This window comes from Talpa europaea (genome assembly GCF_964194135.1).
Source record: "Talpa europaea genome assembly, chromosome: 1".
Taxonomy (NCBI): Eukaryota; Metazoa; Chordata; class Mammalia; order Eulipotyphla; family Talpidae; genus Talpa; species Talpa europaea.
The window spans coordinates 104694960-104722013 of NC_140073.1; the positions used below are offsets into that span (position 1 = coordinate 104694960).

At 35.7% G+C, this 27054-nt stretch overlaps 1 protein-coding gene across 11 annotated transcripts in view; it reads left to right on the forward strand.

The window, feature by feature from the left end:
- Window positions 1-968: 968 nt before the first annotated feature.
- The window catches only part of LOC311168334 (sodium channel protein type 2 subunit alpha), a gene marked incomplete at both ends in the record, with an annotated part of 67780 nt that continues 41694 nt past the window's right edge, over window positions 969-27054 (forward strand). The window contains 11 exons of one of the 11 annotated variants that reach the window (XM_084229725.1): window positions 969-1298; window positions 2159-2277; window positions 10347-10436; window positions 11447-11575; window positions 11952-12043; window positions 13098-13370; window positions 14954-15017; window positions 16489-16630; window positions 16765-16971; window positions 18311-18598; window positions 23032-23418. In XM_084229725.1, coding sequence (XP_084085851.1) covers window positions 1032-1298; window positions 2159-2277; window positions 10347-10436; window positions 11447-11575; window positions 11952-12043; window positions 13098-13370; window positions 14954-15017; window positions 16489-16630; window positions 16765-16971; window positions 18311-18598; window positions 23032-23418 — 2058 coding nt within the window. Of the gene's footprint in view, window positions 1299-2158; window positions 2278-10346; window positions 10437-11446; window positions 11576-11951; window positions 12044-13097; window positions 13371-14953; window positions 15018-16488; window positions 16631-16764; window positions 16972-18310; window positions 18599-23031; window positions 23419-27054 lie in introns of those variants that run through there. The other 10 variants (XM_084229728.1, XM_084229731.1, XM_084229730.1 and 7 more) reach the window with 10 other exon arrangements.

Below are 27054 nucleotides of genomic sequence, written 5' to 3' on the forward strand. Positions count from 1 at the left end.
TTTGGAATGATTCAGATGCTCTGTTGAGTTATATGTATTAACCCAATAAAATATGATTAAAATACCAGTAAAACTGCATCTATATTATTGGAAGACGAACATAACAGGAGTTTGCTTAAAAGATAAACTACCTTAAACTTATATATATATAATTTTCAAGTTCATATCTGCTATGTAGGTTTTTGTGAAGTGGACACTATTTGAGAAAATGGGCTCTCCTTCCAATATTTTCTAAGGAACTGCACATTTGTTAATTTTAAGAAACAATTGCACCAGCTAGCAGCAGGTTGCTACACTAGGGGGTCCAAGCTGCAGACCTCTGACGTGGCTGACTTCCTGCCCAGTTTGGCAGAAGCAGGATCCCTTCCTGTGCAGCTTCCGAGTAGTTCCAAATGCATTCGGGCATCCCCTGCTCTTTCTCGCTCCCTAGCTTTCAAGCAGTGTCTACCTATTTTCTCTAGCCTGGCATTTCAGGATTTCCTGAGCTCTTTACCAGGTGCGTGATTTTGAATAAGCTCTTACGAGTGGGCCAAAGGAAACTTTGAAAAAAATGGAGACCTATATGTAAGATCCCCGCAACGCCCAGGTTCTACAATTTTGGATGATTATTCATCTCTTGTTTTAGACCTCTCCTATTTTTTTTCAGAAAGGATGCTGAAAAAGATGGCTGCCAAAATAGTCACACAAGTGAAACAGCAAGCATAAACCAGTAGCCTCCATTTCTGAGCTCTAAATTGGATATTTTCACTTAAAACATTTTGGGAGGGGAAGATTAGATTACCTCATACACACCTACTGACTGTGAAAGCTGGATCTTCATGCCAGCAAATGAATGCATACATGAAAATTCCCCGAATGCCAAATACAGCTTTCATAACTACAGCTAGCTCGGTTTATATATTTTCTCTCACTATCATGTAATTGCCACAATCACTTTTTATCCTAATGACCCTTGCTTTTGCCCCCTTTTGTTTCCATAGCACTTTCTTATGCAAGGAGCTAAACAGTGACTAAAGGAGCAGGATGAAAAGATGGCACAGTCAGTGCTGGTACCACCAGGACCTGACAGCTTCCGGTTCTTCACCAGGGAATCCCTTGCTGCTATTGAACAACGTATTGCAGAAGAGAAAGCTAAGAGACCCAAACAGGAGCGCAAAGATGAGGATGATGAAAATGGCCCAAAGCCAAATAGTGACTTGGAAGCAGGAAAATCCCTTCCATTTATCTATGGAGACATCCCTCCAGAGATGGTGTCAGAACCCCTGGAGGACCTGGACCCATACTATATCAATAAAAAAGTGAGTTCACAGTCAAGTTGCTTTTATGTCCCTACTTACTGGTTGGGTCTGGACTAGTCCCAGGATGTCTGGGGAAGGATGTTGGGCCTCCAGCCCTCTGGCTCAAGTGTCACTAGAATGCTGGGTATGCCTGACAATGTAGAGCACCTGTTATTCTAGAAATCCTGCAAGTCTTTTATAGCACTTTTTTGCACCTACATTCCCAGGAGAGGCAGGAAACTGAAGAGGCACTGTGCAGTGGGGACAATGAGAAGAGGCCAGTCTATTTACCTTATAGTGTGGAGAAATCAAAAGTAAAAATGAAGAGTAAATTGTTAATATATTTTTTTAAATATTTCCAGAACTAGTGGCTAATCTCTAGCTCTATATCAAACACTTTAAATGCAAGGTTCTGCCTCCCTACCATTAACATTGCCCCTTCCATAGCTACCTGCAGAAAAAATAAAAGCAGGTGACTGGTATCAAGAAGGGTTTGTTTAAAAAAAAAAAAAACCTGGAAAACTTTGCAGTTTCCATGAGAAAATATTTATCTACCTGAAGAAGTACTCAAGCCTACTTTTTGTGCTTTTGTAAATTATTGCTTAAAAATACTGATATTGAAATTTAAAATGATTTATAATGATGCTAAGAATATAGCATTGCTTACACATTTTCTTTTTTTCTTTAAATCCTTATGTCACTTAGCAAATTTAGCAAAGTTTATAGTGCTTGGAAACTGAAACTACTCCTCATCATGTCATTTGTTAGTATATTACTATGTTATTTTAAGGCTCTATTTCTAAATAATGATCTTACCTCTCTCTTTTAGTATCCTTAATGTCTATTCTGAATACAGTTTTATGTGTTGTTTTCTTTTTCAGACATTTATAGTATTGAATAAAGGGAAAGCAATCTCTCGATTCAGTGCCACCTCTGCCCTGTACATTTTAACTCCCTTCAATCCTATTAGAAAATTAGCTATTAAGATTTTGGTACATTCATATCCTTTTTTCGAAGACTCACACAATGTGACTTTGTTCCTTGACTGAATTGTTGAACTGGTAATTTTTCAAAAATACATGTGGTTGGCAATGTTATATGCTCTTTTTCTTTCCTCTTAGTCAACAGTTAGCATATTGCAAAATGGAATAACAGGTAAGTAATCCACTTTTCCCCATCTTCTAAGTTGCTCCTCTTCCTGACTCACTACTTCTTGTGTTCTTCTTTCTTCCTCTCCTTCCTTCTCAATCGTTTGCTATCTCTAAATCGTCTTCGTCTTCATTTTGCCCATATCAACAGAACCTCCATTCATAAATCCTCCAAATTTTACTGTTATATAATAGGTAAACTCCACGAGTTAATTTTCTTGCTGTGCTTTTATATTTAGAAAATACATACATAGGACCTCCCCGGTGGCGCAGCGGTTGAGCGCTGGGTTGCGAAGCTGCCCGCAGCCTCTGCAGCGCCAGTTCGATCCCCGGTTGCTACCCGGCCACCGGAGGAGGGTCCCACATGGCGCGCGGACCTCTCCTGCCGCCCGCTGCTCCCCTCAGCAGTGTACTTCGGTCCTTCTGCCTGCTCTGCTCCCCGCTCTGGCTCTGGTGAATTCTCTCACCCTCCCGCGCTTCTGACTGTACCCAGTGCTTGTATAAATAAATAAATAACTCTTTAAAAAAAAAAGAAGAAGAAAATACCTACATAAGCACACATAATCTGAATGACACAATGTTAATATCTTTGTGGCCCAAATTTTACTACTTACTATTTTTCATTTCAGTATTTGAAATCTGAGTTAGTAAATGCTGTGATTGGTACTGCATGAACACTAGTCTTTCAATTTTTCTCTTACCATTGATTTTCTATCTTTTCTCTGTCTGTTTCTCTCTCTCTCTCTCTGTGATTCTCTGTTTGTCCGTCTGTCTCTCTCTCTCCTTACTTGTTCATGTTTTCTTCAAGTCACAGGTTCTGCTACAGAGGTCTCTCTCCTAAAGCCTATTATCTATGTATCCATATACATCCCATTTCATTCTTCATTCTCCTTATTAAACTGTCTACTTCCTAGAAATAAGATTTATGACAACTTGTGGGAGATGGTAATTTGATTTATTCCTGAAGTTAAATAGAGTAGTTGTGAATGAGAGGTTTTATTCTAGACCAGGGGAAGTAGTCTGGCTGACAGCCAGTCTTGGAAAAACCAAGCAGGCAAAGGTTTGGAAGACTGGGACTGTGCCAAGCATTTAGAGGAACACAGATGGATGACAGAGAAGCAAAAGGAACCAGAGGAACTGATAGGCAAAGTCTCAGGTAGAAGAAGTGGCAATGTTGTTTCTTCTTTAGAAAGAGTCCTGCTTCCTGGAATACCACACCATGGTCAACCCAAAGTCTGGCTTTAAAGAGTTAAAACCCTTGGCCCCTAGCAAGTCCAAAATTACTCAAATTAAGTAAAATGAAGAATTCAGGAGTGAGTTAAGCTTAGTACAGGGTACTCATCTAGTTCTCGATGGCGGCGTTATAAAGCACGTGCCCACACTTGACTGGCATTGTAGTCACTGATGTCTTTAGAAGCATAATGTTCTGGAGTCCAGTCTCCATTTAATATTTAGTTCATTCCCCACCCCGACCCAAGCTTTGCATGCACATCAACATATTTAAATTTGTTATTTATGTTTTAGGATTTTATAATTTCTTGTGAATTATCTTAAGCAATAATGTTTCCTTACCAAGAGTGCCCAGTTGTTAGGGAGAAAACAAAATCTTTAAGTTAGCATTAACAGTGAATAATGAGGTTGAGATTTCAATTTGGGTCTCCTGATTATATATTTTCATCTATATTTTGGTTTAAGTATTTATAAATTTTGTACTGAGGAAAATTTTCCATAAATTATATTTTGAAATAATCCTACACCCTTTATATAAACATACATTATATGTTATGTGGTAATAAACTCAGGCATATTCTGATCTGTTCATAGTAAATTCTGGGAGAGTAGGTATTGAATAAATAAGTGACTAATGAGTCAGAGGCTGGACATCAGAGGTTATACATTCAGATTCAAAACCCATGATAAAATTGAAGGTTTAATAGGTCATAAAATTCTATTTTGTCATGAAGGTGAATGATTAGCCAAATATTAATGGAAAAGATAGTTCAGATTTTTTGTTCATTTTAGAACTTTTCTGGTGAAAGAGTGTATTTGTATTAAAATCTCATGAAAACTATCTGTCTCCACTGCAAAAAATCCTAGGAGGTTAGGGAACCTGATTTAAGACCATCTGAAAAACTGTTCCCAGTGGTAAAGGATGAGGGCCATTTCTGATCTGAAATCCTAGGCAGTGAGAGTGAGAGCATAGTTTATGATAGGGGCTCTTCAGAACTAGCTTCCCAGAAGAAATAAGAACACTTCCAAGGACCAAGGTTGTAGGAGACCTGCAGTGATTTCAAGTTAAAATGTGAAGCCAGTTAGGTATACAGCTTAAGATTTCCAAAAATGAAGCTTCTGGAAACTTAGAAATGATTTATAGCCACGAATTTCTTTCAACATAGAAAAATCGATTTTTTTAATCTTTAATTGCCTGAGTAAAATCCACATTTCAGATGTCTCACCTTGGAGTAGAAATATAAGAATGGAAAACGCGGGGGGAGTAACATCTAAGATAGACAAATTCTTGTCTTCTGGTGATAGAGGACACTTGACTGGTGATCCTAGAAGTCTTCTATACATATAATACAGTGTAGATTGCAACTGACTCTCCCAGTGATTTTTTTCCTTTTATTCCTCACAACAAACACCTAGGCACAAATCCTGGATTTGAGGCACAGTGCCTTTTCCTGTAAGATAAAATCACTCGGAGATAGCAAAGTAGATTTTGGCCCCATTAAGTGGTCATTGGGTGTTTACTATCATTGTTTTATAAACCAGAAAATGGCCGTTCACATTAAAGACTTTTGCATTTCAAACTTAGTCTGATACCTCTATTTCCAACAAAAATCCTGATTTGGGTCTTAAAGAGTTGTTATCTTCATTAAGAGCTGTTGCATATTAAATTAGCTTTGTTTCTTGATTTTGGCAGAATAAGCTATACTTATGCTTACTATATTTTTGCCAGGGTGTATTTTGAAAACTGAAAATGCTTTTGATTTGCATAGTATCTTGTTTTGATAGTCAAATAAAATATGGTTATGTTTTCTAGATAGTAAACAAGTTAAAAATAGTCCAAATTTCTAAAACTTCCTATGAGAGTTTTAAATGTGTTTCATATCAATTTTATTATTTGAACTTAATATGCAGTTCCCTTTTATTCTGCATTCATCACTCATGTATTTATTCTTTTGCAAATACTTAGTACCAACTAGGTGGCAGATAGTCTTGTAGATATTGAGATGCAGCAATCTCATATAGTTACATTCATGGTTATGTAAATAAATCATAAATAAGCTTGTGATAAATACTATTAAGAAGAACAAAGCAGTACAAAAAGAGAAGAGCACCAAGGTATTATTTCAGGTCTTATTGTCAGGGAAGGCCTTTCTGAAAAGACAACATTTGAGCAGAGATACAAAAGAAGTGACAGAGGGAGACAAGGAAAGTCTCACTCCTTTTCCAAGAGGGTAGTAGGTATAAGGGCAAACACAAAATGAAACAAACTATGCAAGTGAAAATATAACTGGTATGTTCAGAATTAACAAAGAGATTAGAGTAACTGAAGCAGAGGGTGGGTAAGTTGGGAGAGTAAGCAGTGAGGTCAGTGAGGGGGAGATCAGGGGCTGAAGTTGTGGGCCATGATTAGGACGTCCACTTTATTCTGAATGAGATAGGGAGGAATGGCAGAAGGATTTCAGCGAAAGAATATCACTTGACCCATATTTTCCCATATTTTTCAAAAGAGCACTTTCATTGCTGCCTGGAAAAGAGAAAACATGGGAGGAAAGGGTGGAAGCCCAAATTTGGATTAGGAGCCTACTGACATTTTGAAGGCGAATGATGATAGTCACTTGGACTATTTGGAAACAATGCGGGTGGCAAAATGTCATCAAATTTAGAGGCATTCTGTGTAAGAGTCGGATTTTCTGAACCATTGGCTATCATAATAGGGAATGACTAGCTAAGGATGCTTCCAATTGTTTATTTTGGTCAAGGGGGAAAAAAGACAGAATTATTGTTGACTGAGCTTGGCATAATTTGAGGTAGAATGGTACAGGTGTAAAATCAAGAGCTTGGATTTGAACATGTCTGTGAGACATGGCATGGAGAAGTTGAGGAATACTTAAAATCTATGCTTAAATAGCTATGACAACTATTGTTGGTAGAAGAAACTATAGTTCTATCCTGAACTATTGCAAGATTAGCAAAGGAAAACTCTCATTTTGATTAAGAAATTCTAAACAGGGCCTCCATGGTGGCGCAGCGGTTGAGCACTAGGTTGCGAAGCTGCCCGCAGCCTCGGCAGTGCCGGTTCGATCCCCGGCTGCTCCCCAGCCACAGGAGGAGGGTCCCACATGGGCACAGATCTCTCCTGCCGCCCGCTGCTCCCCTCAGCAGTGTACTTCGGTCCTTCTGCCTGCTCTGCTCCCCGCTCTGGCTCTGGTGAATTCTCTCACCCTCCCACGCTTCTGACTGTACCCAGTGCTTGTATAAATAAAATAAATAAATCTTTAAAAAAAAAAAGAAATTCTAAACAGTATTCTACATAAATCACTACTCTCATCCAATTTCACTTTGCTAACAAAATATTTACATAGCACCGGAGTTTGGAGCTGTTAAACTGACTGAAATGCAGTGTGGTCAATACCAGTCTTCCCATTTTGAAGATGAGTTAATTGAGGTCCAGATTTCTTTAATCCCTTTCAGAGGCTACATTTATATAATGGCAGAGCTAAAACTTCAGAACAGGTCCCCTAATTTACTTACTCCAGTGCTCTTTGTATTTTTCATCCTACAGTAGAAAATCAATTCCTTAATTTTCTTGATTTTCCTCAGATATAACTTCCTGGGAGCACTACCAAAATTTCTTTTTTTTTTTTTTTTTTGGTAGGACCCTTGCTGGTGGCTGGGGATCGAACTGGCGCTGCAGAGACTGCAGACAGCCTTGCAACCCAGCGCTCAACCGCTGCACTACCAGGGGAGGCCCCTAAAATTTCTGTCTAAGCCTTTCAGATATCATTTTTAGTGTCTCCAATTTACTAATTAATTAAATAAGAGGTATATCCAAATTATATAGTATCTAAAAATGAAATTAAAAACTTCATGGCTTTCCATGCAAAGAACTATATAAAAGAGGGGGAGCAACTTATGATTTCCATTTCATTTACTTTCAGTTCTAAACGTTATCACGTAGTTATTATCCAGTTAGGAGCTTGTTAATAATAGAATTAAACAACTCAAGAGTTAAAAGTATATATGTGGCATTGACTCAGTATCTCTGCTGGCCCAGAAATATATAAGATGTTGGGAGAGATCAGTCTGTACATGTTGATGAAATCTACTAGAATTAGTATCTAGGGAAGGGGAAAATGGCTGAGACATCCTCCCTATGTCCTTCTTTTCAAAAAGAGAAATACAGGGGTCTCCCTGGTGGCACAAGGGGTTAAGATGCAACCTATGAGGCTGTCCACAGCCACTGCTGCATGAGTTCGATCCCCGGCCAGGGAGCAACCCACATGGCACAGCAGACCTCTCCTGACTCGCCCGCTGCTCCCCTCAGCAGTGTATTTGAGTCATTCTGCCTGTTCTGTTCCCCACTCTGTCTCTGGTGAATCCTCTCACCTCCCACACCTCGGGCCTGTACCCTAGCTCTTGTATGCATAAATAAAAGTAAATCTTTTAAAAAAAAAGAGAGAAATACAGTTTTCAGTGGATAATAACGAAAATGTTGCCCATGAGACATAAAGAAACCAGAGCATTGAGCCCTCAGGAAAGAAGAGGGAGAATATATTGAAAGAGAGAAGAATCATCCTTGTCAAATGCCACTGAAAAAACAAGTCAAATAAGAATTCAAAATTATCCTTTTGCTGTTAGTGACACAACATGGAATCATTGTCATCTTTAGAAAGGAGAGCTAGTAGACCGGGGTGTGAAAGATATGTGAGGGGACAAAATATAAGCCGTTCTCTCAGTAAATTAGACTGTGAGATAGAGAAGAGACTTAGTGCTATAACTAGTTAAAGAGGATTATGGGTTACAAGAGTGTAATCTTTCCCTGCTCCCAAGATAGGATAGGCTAGACCAAGTTTGTGTTCATAGGAAGAGGGCAATAGAGTGTTAGATATTAAATATAAGAGAAGAAAATGTTGGAGATTTCTGGTAGGTAAAATGTATCCATAGTAAAGGTGGAAGGATTGAAAAGATCCCACATTGAAACTGGAAGGAGGAAACAGTAGATCCAAGTATGAAGAGGTTTGTTAATTTGGAGTAGAGATTTAAATATGGGAATCTGAAGCTATCTTCTTTCAGTTAAGTAGGAGATAAGGTCATCAATTTTGGACGGGCAGGGAAGGAAAAGAAAGTTGGAGATTGGTGGTCAATAGAGAATATTTGAAATTATCTTTGCAAAGAGTAAGAAGCAGAGTGAAAAAGTGAAGTGGAGGAATATAGCACTTATGCTGAGAATGGTTGAGGTTGGGAACCATGTGTTAGAATGGTGCCAATCTTGCCAAGAGGAATTGTTTTCTCCAGTAAGTTTCCACCTACTGAGTATCCTCTACTTCTATATTCTAATAGCAAGTTATCTTTAATTTTATCTTGGTTTTTTTCTTTGTTTTTAGCAATAAAGGGAAAATGGGTTTCTTCTTTCAAATGGTGTTTGTATGTTGTTTAGGAGATAGTGCCCTCATGTGGCTGGTCCATATCATTCACTTATTACTGTTTTCATGTAGATGCATTTGAATAGCTTAGAATCAATCATGTGTTTTATATCACCATCTGTAAAGACAGAAAATCCATCATTGATTAAACTAAAGTCATTTTGTAAGTGAAAAGAAACTTCAATAGACTAATGCAACATTGGCTACTCATTTTCATTTTACTGAATTTTAGAGCATGTTGATATTTAGTTCAGTGTAAGTATTGTAAAGATATGACAAAAACAAAGATCAAGAAAGGGAAAAAATAGCATTTATTTACTCTGTGATTTTTATAATTGTATCTAAACCTACATTAATTTAAAAAATCTCCAGTGAAAAAGGCTGTTGTTTTACATAAGTAATACTGAAATATTATGCTTCTTATTAAAGATATAAATATGTTCTTACTACTAAATATGTTCTTAAAGAGTTTTTGTGTTGTTGGTCAGTGTAAAGGAAAATGAATATCACATCCACAAAGGTAAAGTGGTGTTAAGTGAAACAAACTAAATGTTTGTTACAGGTAGTGTGTACTTTGTGATTCAGAAAGTTAGGAAAGCAATTTGTTCAGCATCTACTATGGGCATGTTAAGTTGTAGGAGATTTAACATTTTAACTAATTGATTCATCACAGTTCTGTGAAATGGCTATTTTTTTCTCACCTTTTATAAAAATTTCCTTTTATTGATTTGCCACTTATTTATATGACCATGTAGTACTGACATTACAACTTCACACTTTTTATAGTCAAGTCAACCAAGGTCAAAGAATGTAGTAAGTAAAATAGTTACAAGACTAAGAAATCATCCTCTTTTAGTATTCAGAATTTTATGAGTAATTGTGTATATTATACATTCTACTTAGAATGTTATTAAAGACGTTACAGCAGGTGACTTTTAGAGTGAAATTATAATGCATTTAATGAATAACTTGAATTCTCTTGTTGAATTTTTGTCATGTTTTACATACTCAACTTGAGTTTGTTATTTAAAAAAGCAACAGTTATTTACCAATGAACCTTATTTCTTTCCATTTAAGCTTTTTATGTGTTATCAACATGTAAATAACCTTAAAATATCAATAGTTGATTATAAAAATGGAAAAAGGAAACTCAATCAAAAAATAATAAAGGCATAAAAGTTGTAAATTTCATGGTGGTGAAAGTCTTGGTGGTATGTGAAAGTGAGATTTTCCATTGAACTTTGTCTTCCTTGACGATATTTTTCTACTTTATTCAATGTGCTCATTATGTGCACTATTCTCACCAATTGTGTATTTATGACCATGAGTAACCCTCCAGACTGGACAAAAAATGTGGAGTAAGTAGAAAATAAGTGACAATTTTAATAACATCCCTTTATATTTAAAATTATGCATTTAACAGCTTGACACTTAATCACTTTCTTTAGCAAATCACACTAAATAATCTGAACCAGACAAGTTTAGACCATAATTGAAGTTTATCTCAATCCCTAATTTCCTGTAAGACAAAACTGGTTGTGGCTCATTCAGTTGCTCAAATTATCGCACTGGTTTGACTGCCAATATTTATCTGCTTTGTGAGTCTTATGCTCTTTTGAAGATTATCAGTAATTATTCATAGTCAATGAGAAAAATATACCTAGTTTGTATATTCATTTTCTAATATCCATCACCTTTCTATGTTTCACTAGTATACATATATATGTGTGTGTATGGAGATATATATATATATATATATGTATTTCATGACTCTCAATGATGCATATTTTGTTAAATACAAATGCTTCATTTATTTTTTTAATTAATGCCTATTTGGTTAAATCAGAACATGAGTCAATGTATTTCTGATAATATTTTTATATGGAGTCATATTATTTGGACTTTCAAATAAATTTACATAGAAATACAATACTCATTTAGTTAAGTCAATACAAATGTCTCTCAGATTACAATGTATTTCTTTACCTTAAGTTCTAAGTAACTCTACATAATAGGGAGATTGACTTAGACTGGAATAGAAGTCTCTAATTTTTGTTAAGTCTCCTTTAAGACATGTATATTTAAATTACTTATTAGGGCCTCCCTGGTGGCACTGGAATTAAAGACACAGCTCTATCAACTGCAACATGAGTTCGATCCCCAGCCAGGGAGCTAACCCACATGGCGCAGCAAAACTGTCTCAGTCGCTGCTCCCCACTCTGTCTCTGGTATATCCTCCCACCCGCCCCCATACCACTGGCCTACACCCTACTTCTTGTATACATACATAAATAAATCTTTAAAAAAAAAAGAAAAGAAATAAATTGCCTACTAGATCTTTAATGTCCATTTGGCTATTTTCTCTCAGGTACACCTTTACAGGAATTTATACTTTTGAATCACTTATAAAAATACTTGCAAGGGGTTTTTGTTTAGAAGATTTCACATTTCTACGGGATCCATGGAATTGGTTGGATTTTACAGTCATTACTTTTGCGTAAGTATCTTAATACATTTTCCACGCTGGAAGAGTAAATCATTCATTGGTGGGAGTTTATACTATATTTTTCCTTGGTGACTACAAACATTTTTCTTAGTTATCAGTGTGGATCTAGAATATTTTTCTTCCAATCAAATTATGCACTTTGGAGAATCTAGGGGCTATTGTGGTAAATTGTATGACTTTGGTTTCAATTAGCACTGTAAAATAATAGTTCCCCAAGTAATCAAAATTCTGATTGATGATAATGCCATTATTCTCTTAATTGGGAACTCTAATGGCAACACTCATTGAAGTTGAAAAGGTCTTGATGAAAGACCAATATAGACTTAGATTTCCCTAAATTCTGAATAACTCTGATTTAATTCTGCAGGTATGTAACAGAATTTGTAAACCTAGGCAATGTTTCAGCTCTTCGAACTTTCAGAGTATTGAGAGCTTTGAAAACTATTTCTGTAATTCCAGGTAAGAAGAAACTGGTATAAGGTGGTAGGCCCCTTATATCTCCAACTGTTTCTTGTGTTCTGTTATTGTGTTTGTGTGTGAACTCCCTATTACAGATATGTGACAGAGTTTGTGGACCTGGGCAATGTCTCAGCGTTGAGAACATTCAGAGTTCTCCGAGCATTGAAAACAATTTCAGTCATTCCAGGTGAGAGCTAGGTTAAACACCGAGGCTGACTTTAGCTGCATTGGTGCTACAATCATAGCTTTTTGTGCATAAGCCTTTTTGCTTGTAACCTTTTGTGGATAAATATTTCAAAAAAGCAAGAATCAGTCCATCATAATTTGGATGGATTTGATTCTTTGCTTTACTAGATGCTTTCTTTAAACTGTTCTAAATCAGCCTTTGAGTTTAACAATTTTTTGCATGAGGCGTTTGCAGGCTACACAGTTTGCATCTTACAGCATCAAGCTTTCTGCATAGAAGCTGCACTATGAGGCATTCAAACTGATGCAAATTTGGCTAAGTTGAGAACTGGTAATTAACTTACCTGCAGATAAAACAAAGTGCCAGGGATAGCATGAGTGCTGCATGGGGCTCAGTTTTCAGATGTCTTCCTTTTTTAACCCTTACTCAAGTTTGCAGAATTCACAAGTATATAACCTCATAATTCAGTGGCTTCATGATGTTGTACTACTATATTCATATAGATTTTTCTAAAACCAAAAGAGGTTAGGGAGTAAGACATCTGCAAATAAAAGCAAAATATTTACACAAGGTTGATGTTTAAGCATGAATAACAAAATCATTTCTTTTGCTCTAAGGAGTGTTTGGAAACACATTTTTGGTTCATTTCCATTCACAAGTTTTCTAATGAACAACAAGTTGTGCTTTCATTCATTTTCACCAGCTAGCAGGCTTTTCATGAAAATGTTATTCAGTCACAAACATTAAACTAATATGTTGGCATTCTGCATGACATCTTTATATTCCAGGACAAGCTCATAATGTTTTTGTTGGTAAAGAAACTATTGAATAGTATATTTAAATTCCTCCCTCTGATTTTATTTGTAGGCCTGAAGACCATCGTGGGGGCACTGATCCAATCTGTGAAGAAGCTTTCTGACGTCATGATCCTGACTGTGTTCTGTCTGAGTGTGTTTGCACTAATAGGATTACAGCTATTTATGGGCAACCTGCGGAATAAATGTTTGCAATGGCCTCCGGCTAATTCTTCCTTTGAAATAAACGTCACTTCCTTCTTTAATAACTCATTGGACGGGAACGGTACTCTTTTCAATAGGACAGTGAGCACATTTAGCTGGGATGAATATATTGAGGACAAAAGTAAGAAACGTTCTTTTAACCATTAAGTTGTTTTGTCCTTTAAATAATCAAATGAAATCAAATGATATCTTTAAGAAATCAAATGATATCTTATTCCTTTTTCCTAATTTGTCAAGCAACAAATTTTGAAAGTGTGTTATCTTTTCCGAAACAAGTATTGAAAGCAATACCACATTCTTCTGTATAAGCAAAAATATTTACTTGGTACGTATTGATTAGGAGTTTTCAGTCATCTTCATAGATCAGCCAGTTTGTATTAGGCTGAAATGCTTTATTAAGAAGATTGGGGGAAATAATTTGACCCTATTTGGTTAACACTTTATATGTATTAAGTACATATAATGTATCTGAAAATAGAGAAACCATTTCCCAAGATGAAATCTGAATTTGTATATGCGTCAGAAAGTTAAGAAACCCTAATCCAGCCATTCATTTATTGATGATGGGAATGTAAACTCAAAGCTTGCCTCTAAAATATTCCATAGTAATAGTGCTATTTATCAGTGTAGTTTGATTTTGGGTATGAATATCAGAATAAGTTTATGATTCATGTACTTGAATATAATTTCTTATGATTGAAGCCAGTCCCCCTGTCACATGGGTGTCTGAGTACTTCACTCTCCATGAACAGCCTGGCCAACTGCCGCTGGTCTCTTGATTATCAGTACTCCCCCAGCACTCTTTCTGAGATATCATTTCATGGTTTTTGAACTCATGAAATTTTATCATTTCTCACATTAAATTGATGTTTTAAGGGTTAATAATTAATAATTTTCGGTTCATTTCCATTCACAAGTTTTCTAATGAACAACAAGTTGTGCTTTCATTCATTTTCATCAGCTAGCAGGCTTTTCATGAAAATGTTGGATTAGGGAATAGAGAAAACAAATGATTCCATTATTTATGGAATTTCCTATTTATTAATATTATAATAACTGCACAATGACAATCTTATATATCGTTTCTATTTCTGATTACTTCCTTCTGATAGATTTCTATTAATGGAATTTTGGGAAGACAAAGGGTATAACCAAATTAAGTCTATGGAGAATAGTGTGATGTTGCTGTCCAGCGAAATACTACCACACGATACTCCCTACAGCAGTACCAACTTACTGAACTTTTACTAATGTTGACTATCAGCAAATTTTAAAAACTTTTGGTAGAAGCAAAGTGTGTTCTCTTGTTCTTTTATTTGTTTATTAATTGATAATGCAGTACAATTTTTAAAATATGTCAATATCATTAGTAAGTAATATAATGTCATATAATGTCATATAATGCAAATTATCTGCTCATGATCTTACCTATCATCCTAGCTGGTGATATGTTTGGGGAAATTTTTTATGGACTCTTTAATTTATCAAGTATATTAACATTTTGTCTGTTTTTGGCAGATATATTATCTACCTTGCTTTTCATCTTATTGCTACTTGGTGGTGCCTTAAGTGACTTTAGCAATATATTTATGATTTTATCCATTTCATTATGATATGAAAAATAACGAAATTTATTACTTAAACACAATAGCTAAAATGTTTTGAAGTCTTTTAAAATAATTCTATTTCTTGCTCTTTAAATAGGTCACTTTTATTTTTTGGAAGGGCAAAATGATGCTCTGCTTTGTGGTAACAGCTCAGATGCAGGGTAAGTGATGTTTCATATTGAGTCTCAGTCCACACTTCTTCATCGACCCCAATAACCTGTCACCTCCCACCCACTCATGCCCCACTTGCTCCTCATTCAAAGCCCTCCATAAATTCTACTTCATGCCGACTCTCAAAATAGCTGGAATAAGTGTGAATTCTCACCTCCTTCACACACTCATATGCAACAATTATTTTTCCATACTGGGTCACAGCTAATCTTCCAAATTAATTCAATGGAAAATAGAAAATCAATACATAGACATAAGTTAATACAATTCATAAGCATGTACTTTTATAAGCATGATATTCTATATATGGTAATGTGGTCTCCATAATTAAAAAGTAAGATCTCTGAGGAAAATGTCATTATCTGTGTGACATGGTACATGTATGTCTAGCATATTTTAGAAAGGTCATACACTGGAGAATTTGTGTGGATTCAAACCCTGACTTCACCATATAATGCTACCTAACCTTACCTTAGTTTTCCTGTGTGATAATTGGGTATAATGATAGAGTTGTAGTACTTGAACATGTAGCTAGTATAGCACTCAGTATGTGCTTTAAATTATTATGATTGACAACATGTGAATGCTTGTTATTAAAATGCATTGTACCTGGAACTGAAGCCAGGAGAAAAATTCATACAGTTACCTTCCTGTATTTGTCAAGATTTTAGAATCATAAACAGAATTCTAATGCTCTTTCTATGGAAAATGATATTGTGGACATTGTCAACTAATACCTCTTGCAAAATTCCCAGTGATAACGGGCTTTGTGTTTAGTTTGCATGGTAAAGATTGTACTGCCTTTATCTCCAGATCCTGGTGATAAGTAAAACAGAATGATTTTAATTCATTGTAAGTACGAAATATTTTACATATAGTAGCATATTTAGTACTTGCACAATAGTAAAGCAGGTTCTGTTTTAGTCCTTTTTAATCTCTGAGATGCCTAAAGACTACCAAGATGAGGAAACTTGCCCAAGATCATCCGGCCCAGAAGAGTCAAGCACATTATTGAGGCCAGGTGGCTTGATAGTGAGGTCTCACCCTGAAATCCTCACTGAAATCCTCAGTGCAGCTCCGCCTTCCTCTCTTCACCTTTCCCTGTTGCCACACGCATACACGCACTCTGCCTCTATAGATCTTCAGTGGGAATCTACTTCTTCCCTGAAGACTTATTTTCCTGTTTATGTCCACAACTCCCCGAAGATATTAATCATATGATTGCATTATGTGGAGGCATGGTAAATATATTAATAACATAAACCACAGAGATTCCACAAACAGACTTAATAGATTCTGTTATTATGTCCACACAGTGCTGGGGTCAGCACTGGGATAGGTAAAGAGAAATCTGTTTTCCCTGGTGTGGTATAAAATACACATTGGCATTTATCAAACCAGGAAAGCCAGCTACCAGACTTGCAGTTCCTGACTTCCTTCTTTCCTTTAACCTAATTACAGCCAGTGTCCGGAAGGATACGTCTGTGTGAAGGCTGGCCGAAATCCCAACTATGGCTACACAAGCTTTGACACCTTTAGCTGGGCTTTCTTGTCCTTGTTTCGTCTCATGACTCAAGACTTCTGGGAAAACCTTTATCAACTGGTGAGAACAGATAAAAGGATTTTTCTGGGAAGCATGAAATATTGAGATAAAAAAAATGTTCTAAACTATTTTATTAGAGTGTGAATGTGTGACATCCTTTATAAGATTTAATAAAATATCTTTCATTTTTGTAGACGCTGCGTGCTGCTGGAAAAACATACATGATATTTTTTGTGCTGGTCATTTTCTTGGGCTCATTCTATCTTATAAATTTGATCCTGGCTGTGGTGGCCATGGCCTATGAAGAACAGAATCAGGCAACACTTGAAGAGGCTGAACAGAAAGAAGCTGAGTTTCAGCAGATGCTCGAACAGTTAAAAAAGCAACAAGAAGAAGCTCAGGTATGGGGCTTTTGTGTTTATTTCAGTTCTCTGACCATCCTGTTGAGGTCAGTGATGATTAGTACACAAAATCAGCAGTGGAATTTGAAATATCATATGTATTTTATAAGTGGTAGAAACCCATTTTGTTATTAGGAGGTTATTATTTCATTTTGATGGTTATTGTCAGTAATAGTGACATCAAAGTCCTGCCATTTTTATTGGTATTATTTTTTTCTCCCTTTAGACCCCTTCTTTTTTCAAGCTTACATAGTTAGATCTACATGTTCTCTCTCAAACTATTTTCTTAAACTTCTGGGAAGAAAAATTCAATTACAGATGTTTCTTCACTAGTGTCACCTGAGGTAGGAAAGGTCAGTTCAGAAACTAGTCAAACTCAAAGGATTATTTCCTCAAGTTTGGAAAGACAAAGAACTACTTGACATTTATTTCCTCTTTGAAGAAAGTCTAAATGCAAGTTTGTGGATGCATAAGGAAAACACTGTTGCATAAAATGCTAAATCACTGCATTCCTTGTCTCCTACCTTATAAGTCGTTGAGTTTGGAATTGATGAGACTTCAAAATAAGACAAGAGTCTCTCTAATTATATTTGTTTGACTTAATTGCATTAACTAAATAAGTTGTCTATTTGTAGCTTTTCTTGGATGTTGAGTACAATTCTCTTTTAGAATTGAGTGTCCTAAATATGTTACAAGATTTGATCAATAAAATATACTAGAGTGGGAACAACAGCACCCAACATTATATCTTTTCAAAGATAATGCTATTGTAATTTATAAATTCATTGAGATGCCATAATCTGGGATTCTCTAATACATAGAGTACAAGATGATTTTGTTGTGTGTTTTTTATTGAAATACTGAATTCGACTCAATTAAGTCAAAGAGGAAGAAAAGCTCATTAAAATAAAATGCTTGACTGAATTAAATTCAATAATTTAGAGTACTCTTAATAAAAGTCACTCAAATGGAGTGATAGATCAGGCTTAAAGAAGAAATCTTTGGTTCTTAAAATCTTTCCTTTTAAGATATAGTTCAAATCATAGAAACAATTATGAAATTAGAGTATCTTATTCTTGTTACTAGATAATTGGAAAACATAGTTAGTTTCAGGTCAGAGTTATGTTTTCATCAGAGTCACATATGTTATCTTCCTCTTGTCTGTTGATTTTAATTCTTTAATTGGTCTAATGGCAATGTATTGTTCTCCAATATATAGGCTGGAATGGAGAATCATTTTTTAAGATCATATTTGTGATTGTAAAGACAAATTAAGCAGCAACATGGGTAAAGTTTTTCAAGGTTTCTCTGCAACTCCCATTTTCCTTGTACCCTTCAGGCGGCAGCTGCAGCAGCATCTGCTGAATCCAGAGACTTCAGTGGTGCTGGAGGGCTGGGAGTTTTCTCAGAGAGTTCTTCAGTAGCATCAAAGTTGAGCTCCAAGAGTGAAAAAGAGCTGAAAAACAGAAGGAAGAAAAAGAAGCAGAAAGAACAGTCTGGAGAAGAAGGAAAGGAAGAAGTAGTCCGCAAATCTGAATCTGAAGACAGCATAAGAAGAAAAGGCTTCCGATTTTCCTTAGAAGGAAGTAGGCTGACATATGAAAAGAGATTTTCTTCTCCCCACCAGGTAAAAAGACTAGATTACATATTACATTTGTCCAACAAACAATCTTTTGAAGATATGCCAGAATTTGAAGAAGATAAATTTGGCTATGGCCTCAAAGAATGCATGAGTTCTGCAACTTTATGGATCCCAGGAAAGCATCTTTAGAGCACAAATCCCACTGGGTATGGGAAGGTTTGTGGTTTTGAGGTTTCATTAGCTATTCGGGCATCTCAAGGCAATTTTCCACATAGGGAATTATTGGCAGATGGTTCCTATTTCTTCTTAGCTAATGTGCCTGGCCCCAGGGAACTGTGGGTTTTCTGAATGACAGGTTCCTAGAAGTAAACCATGGACTCTTTCAGAACATCTGTGTGATTGTTCTATCCACAAACAAACTTCACACGAAGAGAGCATTCTTCATGCCCTTCAAAGGGAACTGAAGTAAAAAGTTTCTGGAACTGTAACCCAAATTCTTAAGTAGACATGCACTGAGGAAGATTTATCACACCAAATAGGCACAGTAGTGTTTAACTGTGTTTGATTACCCTGTCTCATGTTTAAAGTAGGACTTGTATTGAACAAATACCACTTACATTGTGCAGTCAGTGTTCACTGAACACCTCCGACTTCTGTATCACACAAACTGCTGAAACGTTGAAATTAAGCATCCTCGTCTTTGAAATCACCAAGAAAATTGTTAGAAATCGTAAATACATACTTTCTCAGAAGACAATTTTAATCAATAGTGAAACCTTAATATCTACCAATAACAAAGAGAACAATGTTGATGGCAGTGGTAAATGGCTAACACATACATAGTATATTGCAACTTGCAATATAAATTCATTTATAATATATATAATTAATACTCTACTAATGTATCATGTTTATGACATGAGCAATTATATATAATATTGTATATATTATATATAATATAAACTACAACTCTAGGAGGTACTATATCATCAACTCCAATTTACAGACATGAAGAGGTGTGGATTGTATTCTTTGTTGTGTGCATGTTTTATGCTTGGCACTCTACACTGTTGTAATTAATGCTAATAGCCTTGCATAGTATTATTTTTACTGTTTTTTAGATTTGGTGTAAAGAATTGCCCAGTGTCACAGTTATTAAGATCTGAGGTGGTATTCAAGTTTAGTCGGACACTGAAATTCTTGAACTTTCCACCTTATCAAGCTGAGTAGAAAGAATATCTCTTAAAAATGATACAGAAATTTATAATTTGATTTTCATTCAATTAAGTAATATATATAAGATTTATTGCTCATTATACATTTTACAGTATCACATAACCATGTCTAATATACAAATGTTTTATAGGTCAGTCTGATCATTTCAAATTTAGGTAACATAGGATAAATTAAATGACTTGTGGGGTTGAATTCAAACTTAAAACTTAAAATCTATTTTTAAGTAAATATAGATATTTATTCATCCTCATCCTTGCTGGTGTCACAAACATGATACATTAGTGGAATATTAATCTCAATAAATGTGAAGTTTTTAAAATCAAATCCCCTTTTTGTAATCATTTTGAAGAAGGGGGAAAGGAAGGTCAGTTACCTGAGGTGAAATTTCCTAAATTTGAAACATGACATCAGTAGATACCACAGGGGATTTTTCCAATTTGCGTTATTTAAAATCCAGTAGAACTAATTGTAGGCAAAATAGTGAAGCCTAAAATGGATAGGCTCTGTCCTACTTCTTTCTGCAAACTTGCTAACAGATAACATTTTACAAGTACTGTCTTCATACCTCTATTTCCTTGCACTGGGTATCATAAGTGATTTCTGACTTAAACAATCTGGAAGTGCAGCCACACGTTGATGTGTGTTTCTTAAATGGCATCTGTATTTTAAAAACTTTTTAATATGATAAATATGATAAAGAATCAAAAATTAGTTGAGGGGGGAGGGATAGAAGAAAAAAGAGGGAAAGAGGGTGAATTGTCAACTCACGCAAGTCCCTGGAAGTAGTAATAAAAGTATCAAAGCTAGGTAGAGGTTCTTAATCTGGATATAGGGATAAAGGATCTATTACTTTTATTAGATTTTTCAGGCATCCAAGACCTCAAAGTATTAAAAACTATTGTTTTGTGGTGCTGTGCTAGAAAGCACTTATGTTGGAACCATTTCACTTTCCTATTAAAAACATGTACCATGTAGGCTTTTACTGCAAGATCACAATTTTCTTGGTAGAGCAGGTGGATTTTATGAAATATTCCTTAGATTTAAGTTTGACTTATGAGTGTGGGAGAGAGAAGGAAGTTAAGAGTGCAATCTCTAATCAAGTCTGAGGGCAATCTGCATATTTTATTTTGAAACTTTTGTAAGGTACATTTGACCTTCTTAAGTTATTATTTCCTTCCCTATTTGCAATCAATCAGGGGTATTGCTTTTTTAGAGTCATTTGACATGGCAGATTTTTCTTACTGGCCACCCTTCATTTGTGACACAATATTTGATCATTATGGACTTATATAATTGATGTGAGTGATGAAAGTTAATGTGAACAGATGTGGTCCCATCATTTTTCATACAGCTGTTACATGTAAACTATGGTCTTGAATGGCCCAATTCACCTTTGAACATTGAGAAATCTTGTGTCCAATTTTGTAACTTATTTTCCTCCAAACTTCTATTGACTCAAATTGAGTAGAGCATTTGTAGTTAAAATATAAACTCTTACTAAGAATTATACATATAAATAATTTCTACTTTAGTTTTTACTATCAAGAATATCTTCCTTCTTTTTGAGCTAATGATAACTAAAGGTCACGAATCCTGTAACTATTATGTCCTTATAGCTAATTCAAAGTTCCTGTGAAAAAAGAGGGAAAAAGACATGAAAAAATATTGTCTTCTGGGAGAGATTTAAAAATGACTACGTATTTGAAAAACAATAAGGGAAAATCATGACTTTTACTAATATAATTGATAATAAGATGAAAAAACATGGAAACAGGAAAAGGAGAAATGACTTTTCTTGGGGGAGATTGCCAGTCTTAGATTTGCTTCTTTCTGCAAATAATGAATAGGATCATGAAACATAAGACAGTGTGTAAAGCTGCTAGATACTTTATTGATGCTTATAGGCAGCAAGAAAAAATAGTTAGCTGAAAAGAAAAATTAAGAGCATACTTGGTCAGGGAATGTAAAAAATACATAGGTACAAAATAATTTGTTAGCTAAAATCTTTGGAAAGAAAAATATCAAATTAATAATTTTTAAATGATGAGGTTAGTATTCTTTCTATTAATAATAAAAACTAAACTCAAGGCAGCGTAGTTTAAAAAGAAAAAAGGGAATTGATTAGATAGTGTAAACAATACAGAGGAGTCACTTTAGGTATGGCTAGATTGCAGGGATCAAAACTTGTTCATGACAACGTATAATTCAAATACCTTCAATATGGTGGCCAGATGCCCACTGCAGCACTAAACTTTTTTTCAGCATCCCCAACTGAAAATGCACTTCTTTCCCAACAAATGTAAAAGAAAAAGGGGGTGGTCAATGGACCATCAAAGCCCCATGCTATTCTTTAAATCATTCTCTAAAGTCAGAAGTATGGAACATACTCACTGGCTAAGTATCAATCATGGTCTTGGCCTGAGGAACATTTCTCAAGGATAATCAGGGTACTATCAACAGAAAAAGGAGAACTGGATATTGGATAAGCAAAGGCTAGTGTTCACTAGAGTGAAGTTATAAAAGCAGACTAGTCACACACTGGGAGTGATTCCTTATGCTCAAGCTGCTGTGCTTTAAGAATCAAGATAAAGTGCATAATGACAGTGACAACATTTAGAAAATTGTTCAATGATTTAACCAGATATTTATTGAAAACCTGGTTTTTGTAAATATGATCTTCGGATTTCTTGAGACGGGAATGAATATCAGCCTATGAATCATACAGTTCTTTCAGCTTGATTTGTTTAATTTATTCATGAAGACCATTATAAAATATGCGCCGGAAGGGAGAGACTGCGTCTTGTGCTATAATTAAACAGAACTACTAGCAAGATAGATTTTATTTTCCTCTGTGATAAGATCTGCACCAGAGTATGTCCCAAGTGAGCTCTTAGTGGCTATGATTTTGACTTGAAAAAAATCTCAATTGTCAGCGTGTATTTAATTGCTTTCCATTGGGTTGTTTAATGAAATTAGCTTCTGGAGAGGACTCTACCAATGATTTCAGTTCTAGGTGCCAGTCATGGGACAAAACAATGGGATGGGATACTTCTGGCCATTTTAAAGCTTGAGTAATGTAGAAGAACGCGAAGTAAGGGAGAGAAAGGGAAATGGATATGGACAGAGTAAAGGGTGCCAGAACCCTGGATTCCACCTGTCCCGTGACTTATCAGATCTCAGATTTTATAGGATAGAAGCTAATTCTGTCCATGTGTTATTTTGTTTTCTTTGTGATCTTTCAGTCTTTGTTGAGCATCCGTGGCTCGCTTTTCTCTCCAAGACGCAACAGTAGGGCGAGCCTTTTCAGCTTCAGAGGCCGAGCAAAGGATATTGGCTCGGAGAATGACTTCGCGGATGACGAGCACAGCACCTTTGAAGACAATGACAGCCGAAGAGACTCTCTGTTTGTGCCGCACAAACATGGAGAGCGGCGCCACAGCAACGTCAGCCAGGCCAGCCGCGTCTCCAGAGTGCTCCCCATCCTGCCCATGAACGGGAAGATGCACAGTGCTGTGGACTGCAACGGCGTGGTCTCCCTGGTTGGAGGCCCATCAGCCCTCACATCTCCAGCTGGGCAGCTCCTGCCAGAGGTGAGGCCAAAGAAAAATGCAGTTGTGGGGAAGGGGAATGTGGTTGGTAGGGGGGAGTGGTTTCCCATGTCCACATGGGAGTTACACTGATTCTGTTTTTCAAAGCCCAGGGGTTGGTTCAGTCAAGTTATGAACTTATTCGGACTTTTCCACAAGTTAATTAAAAGTATAGGTTGACTTCATACTATGTAATTAAAAGTATTCCTGCCTCATTCTTACTACAATATGAAACTTGCCCAAAAATACAGCAACAATTTATCATGTGTGATGCTCAATCCAATTGAATTAAGTGCAAGAAAGGACATAAATACTCATCTTAAGGATCTATTCCTATTTAAAAAGGAAGTAAATACTATTACTAAACATATCTAAAAACTACAGTGCAACGAGCAATATATCGGTTTTTTAGCCCCCACTCACGTGACCTGAGCAGGACATTTGTATAGTAAAGTCACTGTTAGTACCTAGTAGTTACCAGTCACTACATTTAGAGCAGATTTCAAATTTTATATTATTGCCATGAATTCCTTTGGTAAACAAGGTGTCCATAAGTCAAACATAGGAAAGAGGGTTTCAATTAAACACCATACTGTGATGGAGATTCTTTTTAACACTTCCTTTGTAAAACTTAAGGTGCTTTTAACTTTGTTATTAAATAAAATTTCATTTGCCAGTATGAAAGTATTCCAACAATGTTATATTTCTATATGATATTGGACTTTATATGTCTATATGATATTAAAATCTTTTTATCATTTTTAAAAACTAATTCCAGTTATTATTGGACAAGCTCTTTAAATCACATTGACATCATGTATATAGTCTGCTTTCAATCACCTACTAGAGCAGTTTCTTACATTGATTATGGAAATAACCATTGATCTCATTTTTTTCACATGGCCTTTCCCCAACTCCTTTCTTCCAGAGAAATGTTTGAGTATCCTGGGGTCAGATCAAATCGTGAAAAATGTGGAACTTTGTAATGAAGAAAGAGGAAGAATGCAGAGGAAAAGTCAATTTCTCTTTAAAAATAGCTATAGCAGACACTGTCCAGAACACTTTACTTAATTCATTTAAGCCTCACAGTAGCCCTTTATGATAGTTACTAATATTATGCCCATTTTACAGAGGAGGAAACTGAGGCCTGTGCATGGTGGAGCTAAGATTTGACCCCAGGTATGCTGGCTACTAAACATACATTCTATCCATATTGCAATATTGTTTCCCATTGATTAAAAAAAAATCTTTCTTAAATAGAAGAAAAATAGCTAAGGAAACAAACACTTCCATTTTAACCCAGTGTTTCTCAAAATATATTTCACCCTCAGAGTACCTGCATTTAAATTTCCTGGGATGTTTCTTAAAACATGAAGAATTCTATCCCAACCCCACCATCCCAGCTCATGGCAACCACCATTCTACTCTCTATTTTTTATAAATTTGATGGTCAAGGGGTATACACTTTCAGTTATGCAAGAAAATAAGTTCTGTAGATTACTGTATAACATAGTGCCTAGAGTTACTTAAAATTTATTAAAAGAGTAGCTCTTACATTGAGGATTCTTATCACAAAAAGTGACAACAAAATGATAACAGTAAAAGGGTAGGAGGAAACTTTGGGAGGGAATGAGAATGTTTATGGCCTTCATGGTTCTTGGGTGTGTATTTATACCTAAATTCATTTTGTTGTGTACATTTAATACATAGGGGTTTTTTGCACATTAATCATTCCTCAATAAAGTGGTTTAAAAGAAAAATGGAGTGTCCTAGGCATACTTAGACATACTCAGACCAAAAAGCTGAAGAGAACATGTCAGGGAATCTTCTTTGACAAGTATCCCACATGGTTCTTACACATAATAAAATATGAGCATTACTAATTTTGAAAAATGTTAATTGAGCAAACAAAACCAAACCTGCAGGTCATTTGTATAAATACAAGGGAAATATAAATGTGTCAAAAATATTTTGCATTCATTGGTAATTATCATCAAATTCTTATCCAATCAGAGAGGATGGGGTAAACCTCTGAAGGCAAATTAGGGCAAGTCTGAAGCAAAGCCTTTAAAAAAAAAGATTTATTTTATTTATGTATCCAAGAACTGGGTTATAGGCCAGAGGTAGTGGGGGGAAGTAGGGGGGAGGTGGGGGGGCTGTGAGAGGATTCACAGAGACAGAATGAGGAGCAGAACTGGAGGATCGACTGAAATACACTGTGGAGGGGAGCAGCAGGCAAGACAGGAGAGGTCTGTTGTGCCATGTGGGTTAGCTCCCTGACTGGGGATTGAACTCATGCTTCAGTGGCTGACGATGGTTTCATTATGCTGAGACTTAACCCCTTTTGCCACCAGGGAGGCCCCTGAAGCAAAGCCTTTTTGTATTTCCTGCTCCCTCATCGCCATTCTTCAGTTCTACAGTTGGGTACTGTGAGACATGTCGGATGATGTGCTATGGTGTAGCATGAGCTGAATGAAGGTGCAGACAAATGAAGAAATGTTGAGAGACTGAAGAGGGGAAGTGAGAACAGAAAATAAACAGTGGGCAAATGACCCCAACAAAGCTCATGCTATTCCGTACTTTACACATAAATTCAGTTGAAGCTATTTGACTTAAAAATTTCCTCAGTAATATCATTAGAGGTTTTGGAATGTATCGTTGATAATTAAATAGATCTAAGATGGCACATATAGTTCTCTATAGAGCAAAAGGGACTAGATGACCTATAAGTATCCTTATTTTTTAAAAAAATCTTTGCCTCTCTGACCAGAAAAAATATTTTAAATTCTAAAAGATACCCTTTTGATGTAAAGAGATTCAGTTTCAAAGAGCACTAATTTCTTTTCACAATTGTACTTCCCTTATACTCTAAAACTATTTTTAATTAATTAAAAATTAATTGTAGAGGGACCTCTGTGGATATTTATCAACATAATGGTAATCATGTCAATTAAGTGGAAACTTTGCTTTTAAATATGTATGCATTAGAGGTATGCAAATTAGCAAAGATAATAATTTCTCATATCATAATAAGGTGAAACTAGATGAATAGGACTCATGTTGCTATTTTAGAAATAGGCAAAATCCTCAAAGAACTCAAAGTGACTTCTTATTATCAGCACTCAGATCTGCTTTTGAAATACTTGAGTTTTTTTCCTTTTTTTTTCCCTTGCAATAATCAACTTCATTGTTTGATTTCCTGATGTAAATTTCTACCCATGTGAAATCCCGGTGAATTTACTTTAGAATGGAAGAGTATCAAATCATTGTATTGTTAAAAATCAAATACTCCAAATTGGTGCATTGCCTTAAATTAGAATTTTAATGGCAAAGATGAGTTGGTTTTTGGATGAAGTTGTTAAATAAATGTAAGACAGTGTTATGGCTCAGTTCTATGATTATTGTTATTATTGTTGGAAAATGTTATCTGTGTATAATGAACAAAAGCATTTTGCAAGTGGAATTCCAGTTTAGGAAAACTATTATTGGTGCATGAAAAAATTTTTTCATACATTAAACCATGAAAATATATGTCTATAAAGATCTAATAAGTCAACTGAGAGTAACTCAAAGAGCAATATATTTTTGTCTGAAATCCTAGGAAGAATTAACTGAAATGCCGAAAGGTTATCTATTCAATAGTATGCATAGTTCCTCCATTCTCAAGTTCTAAGATGG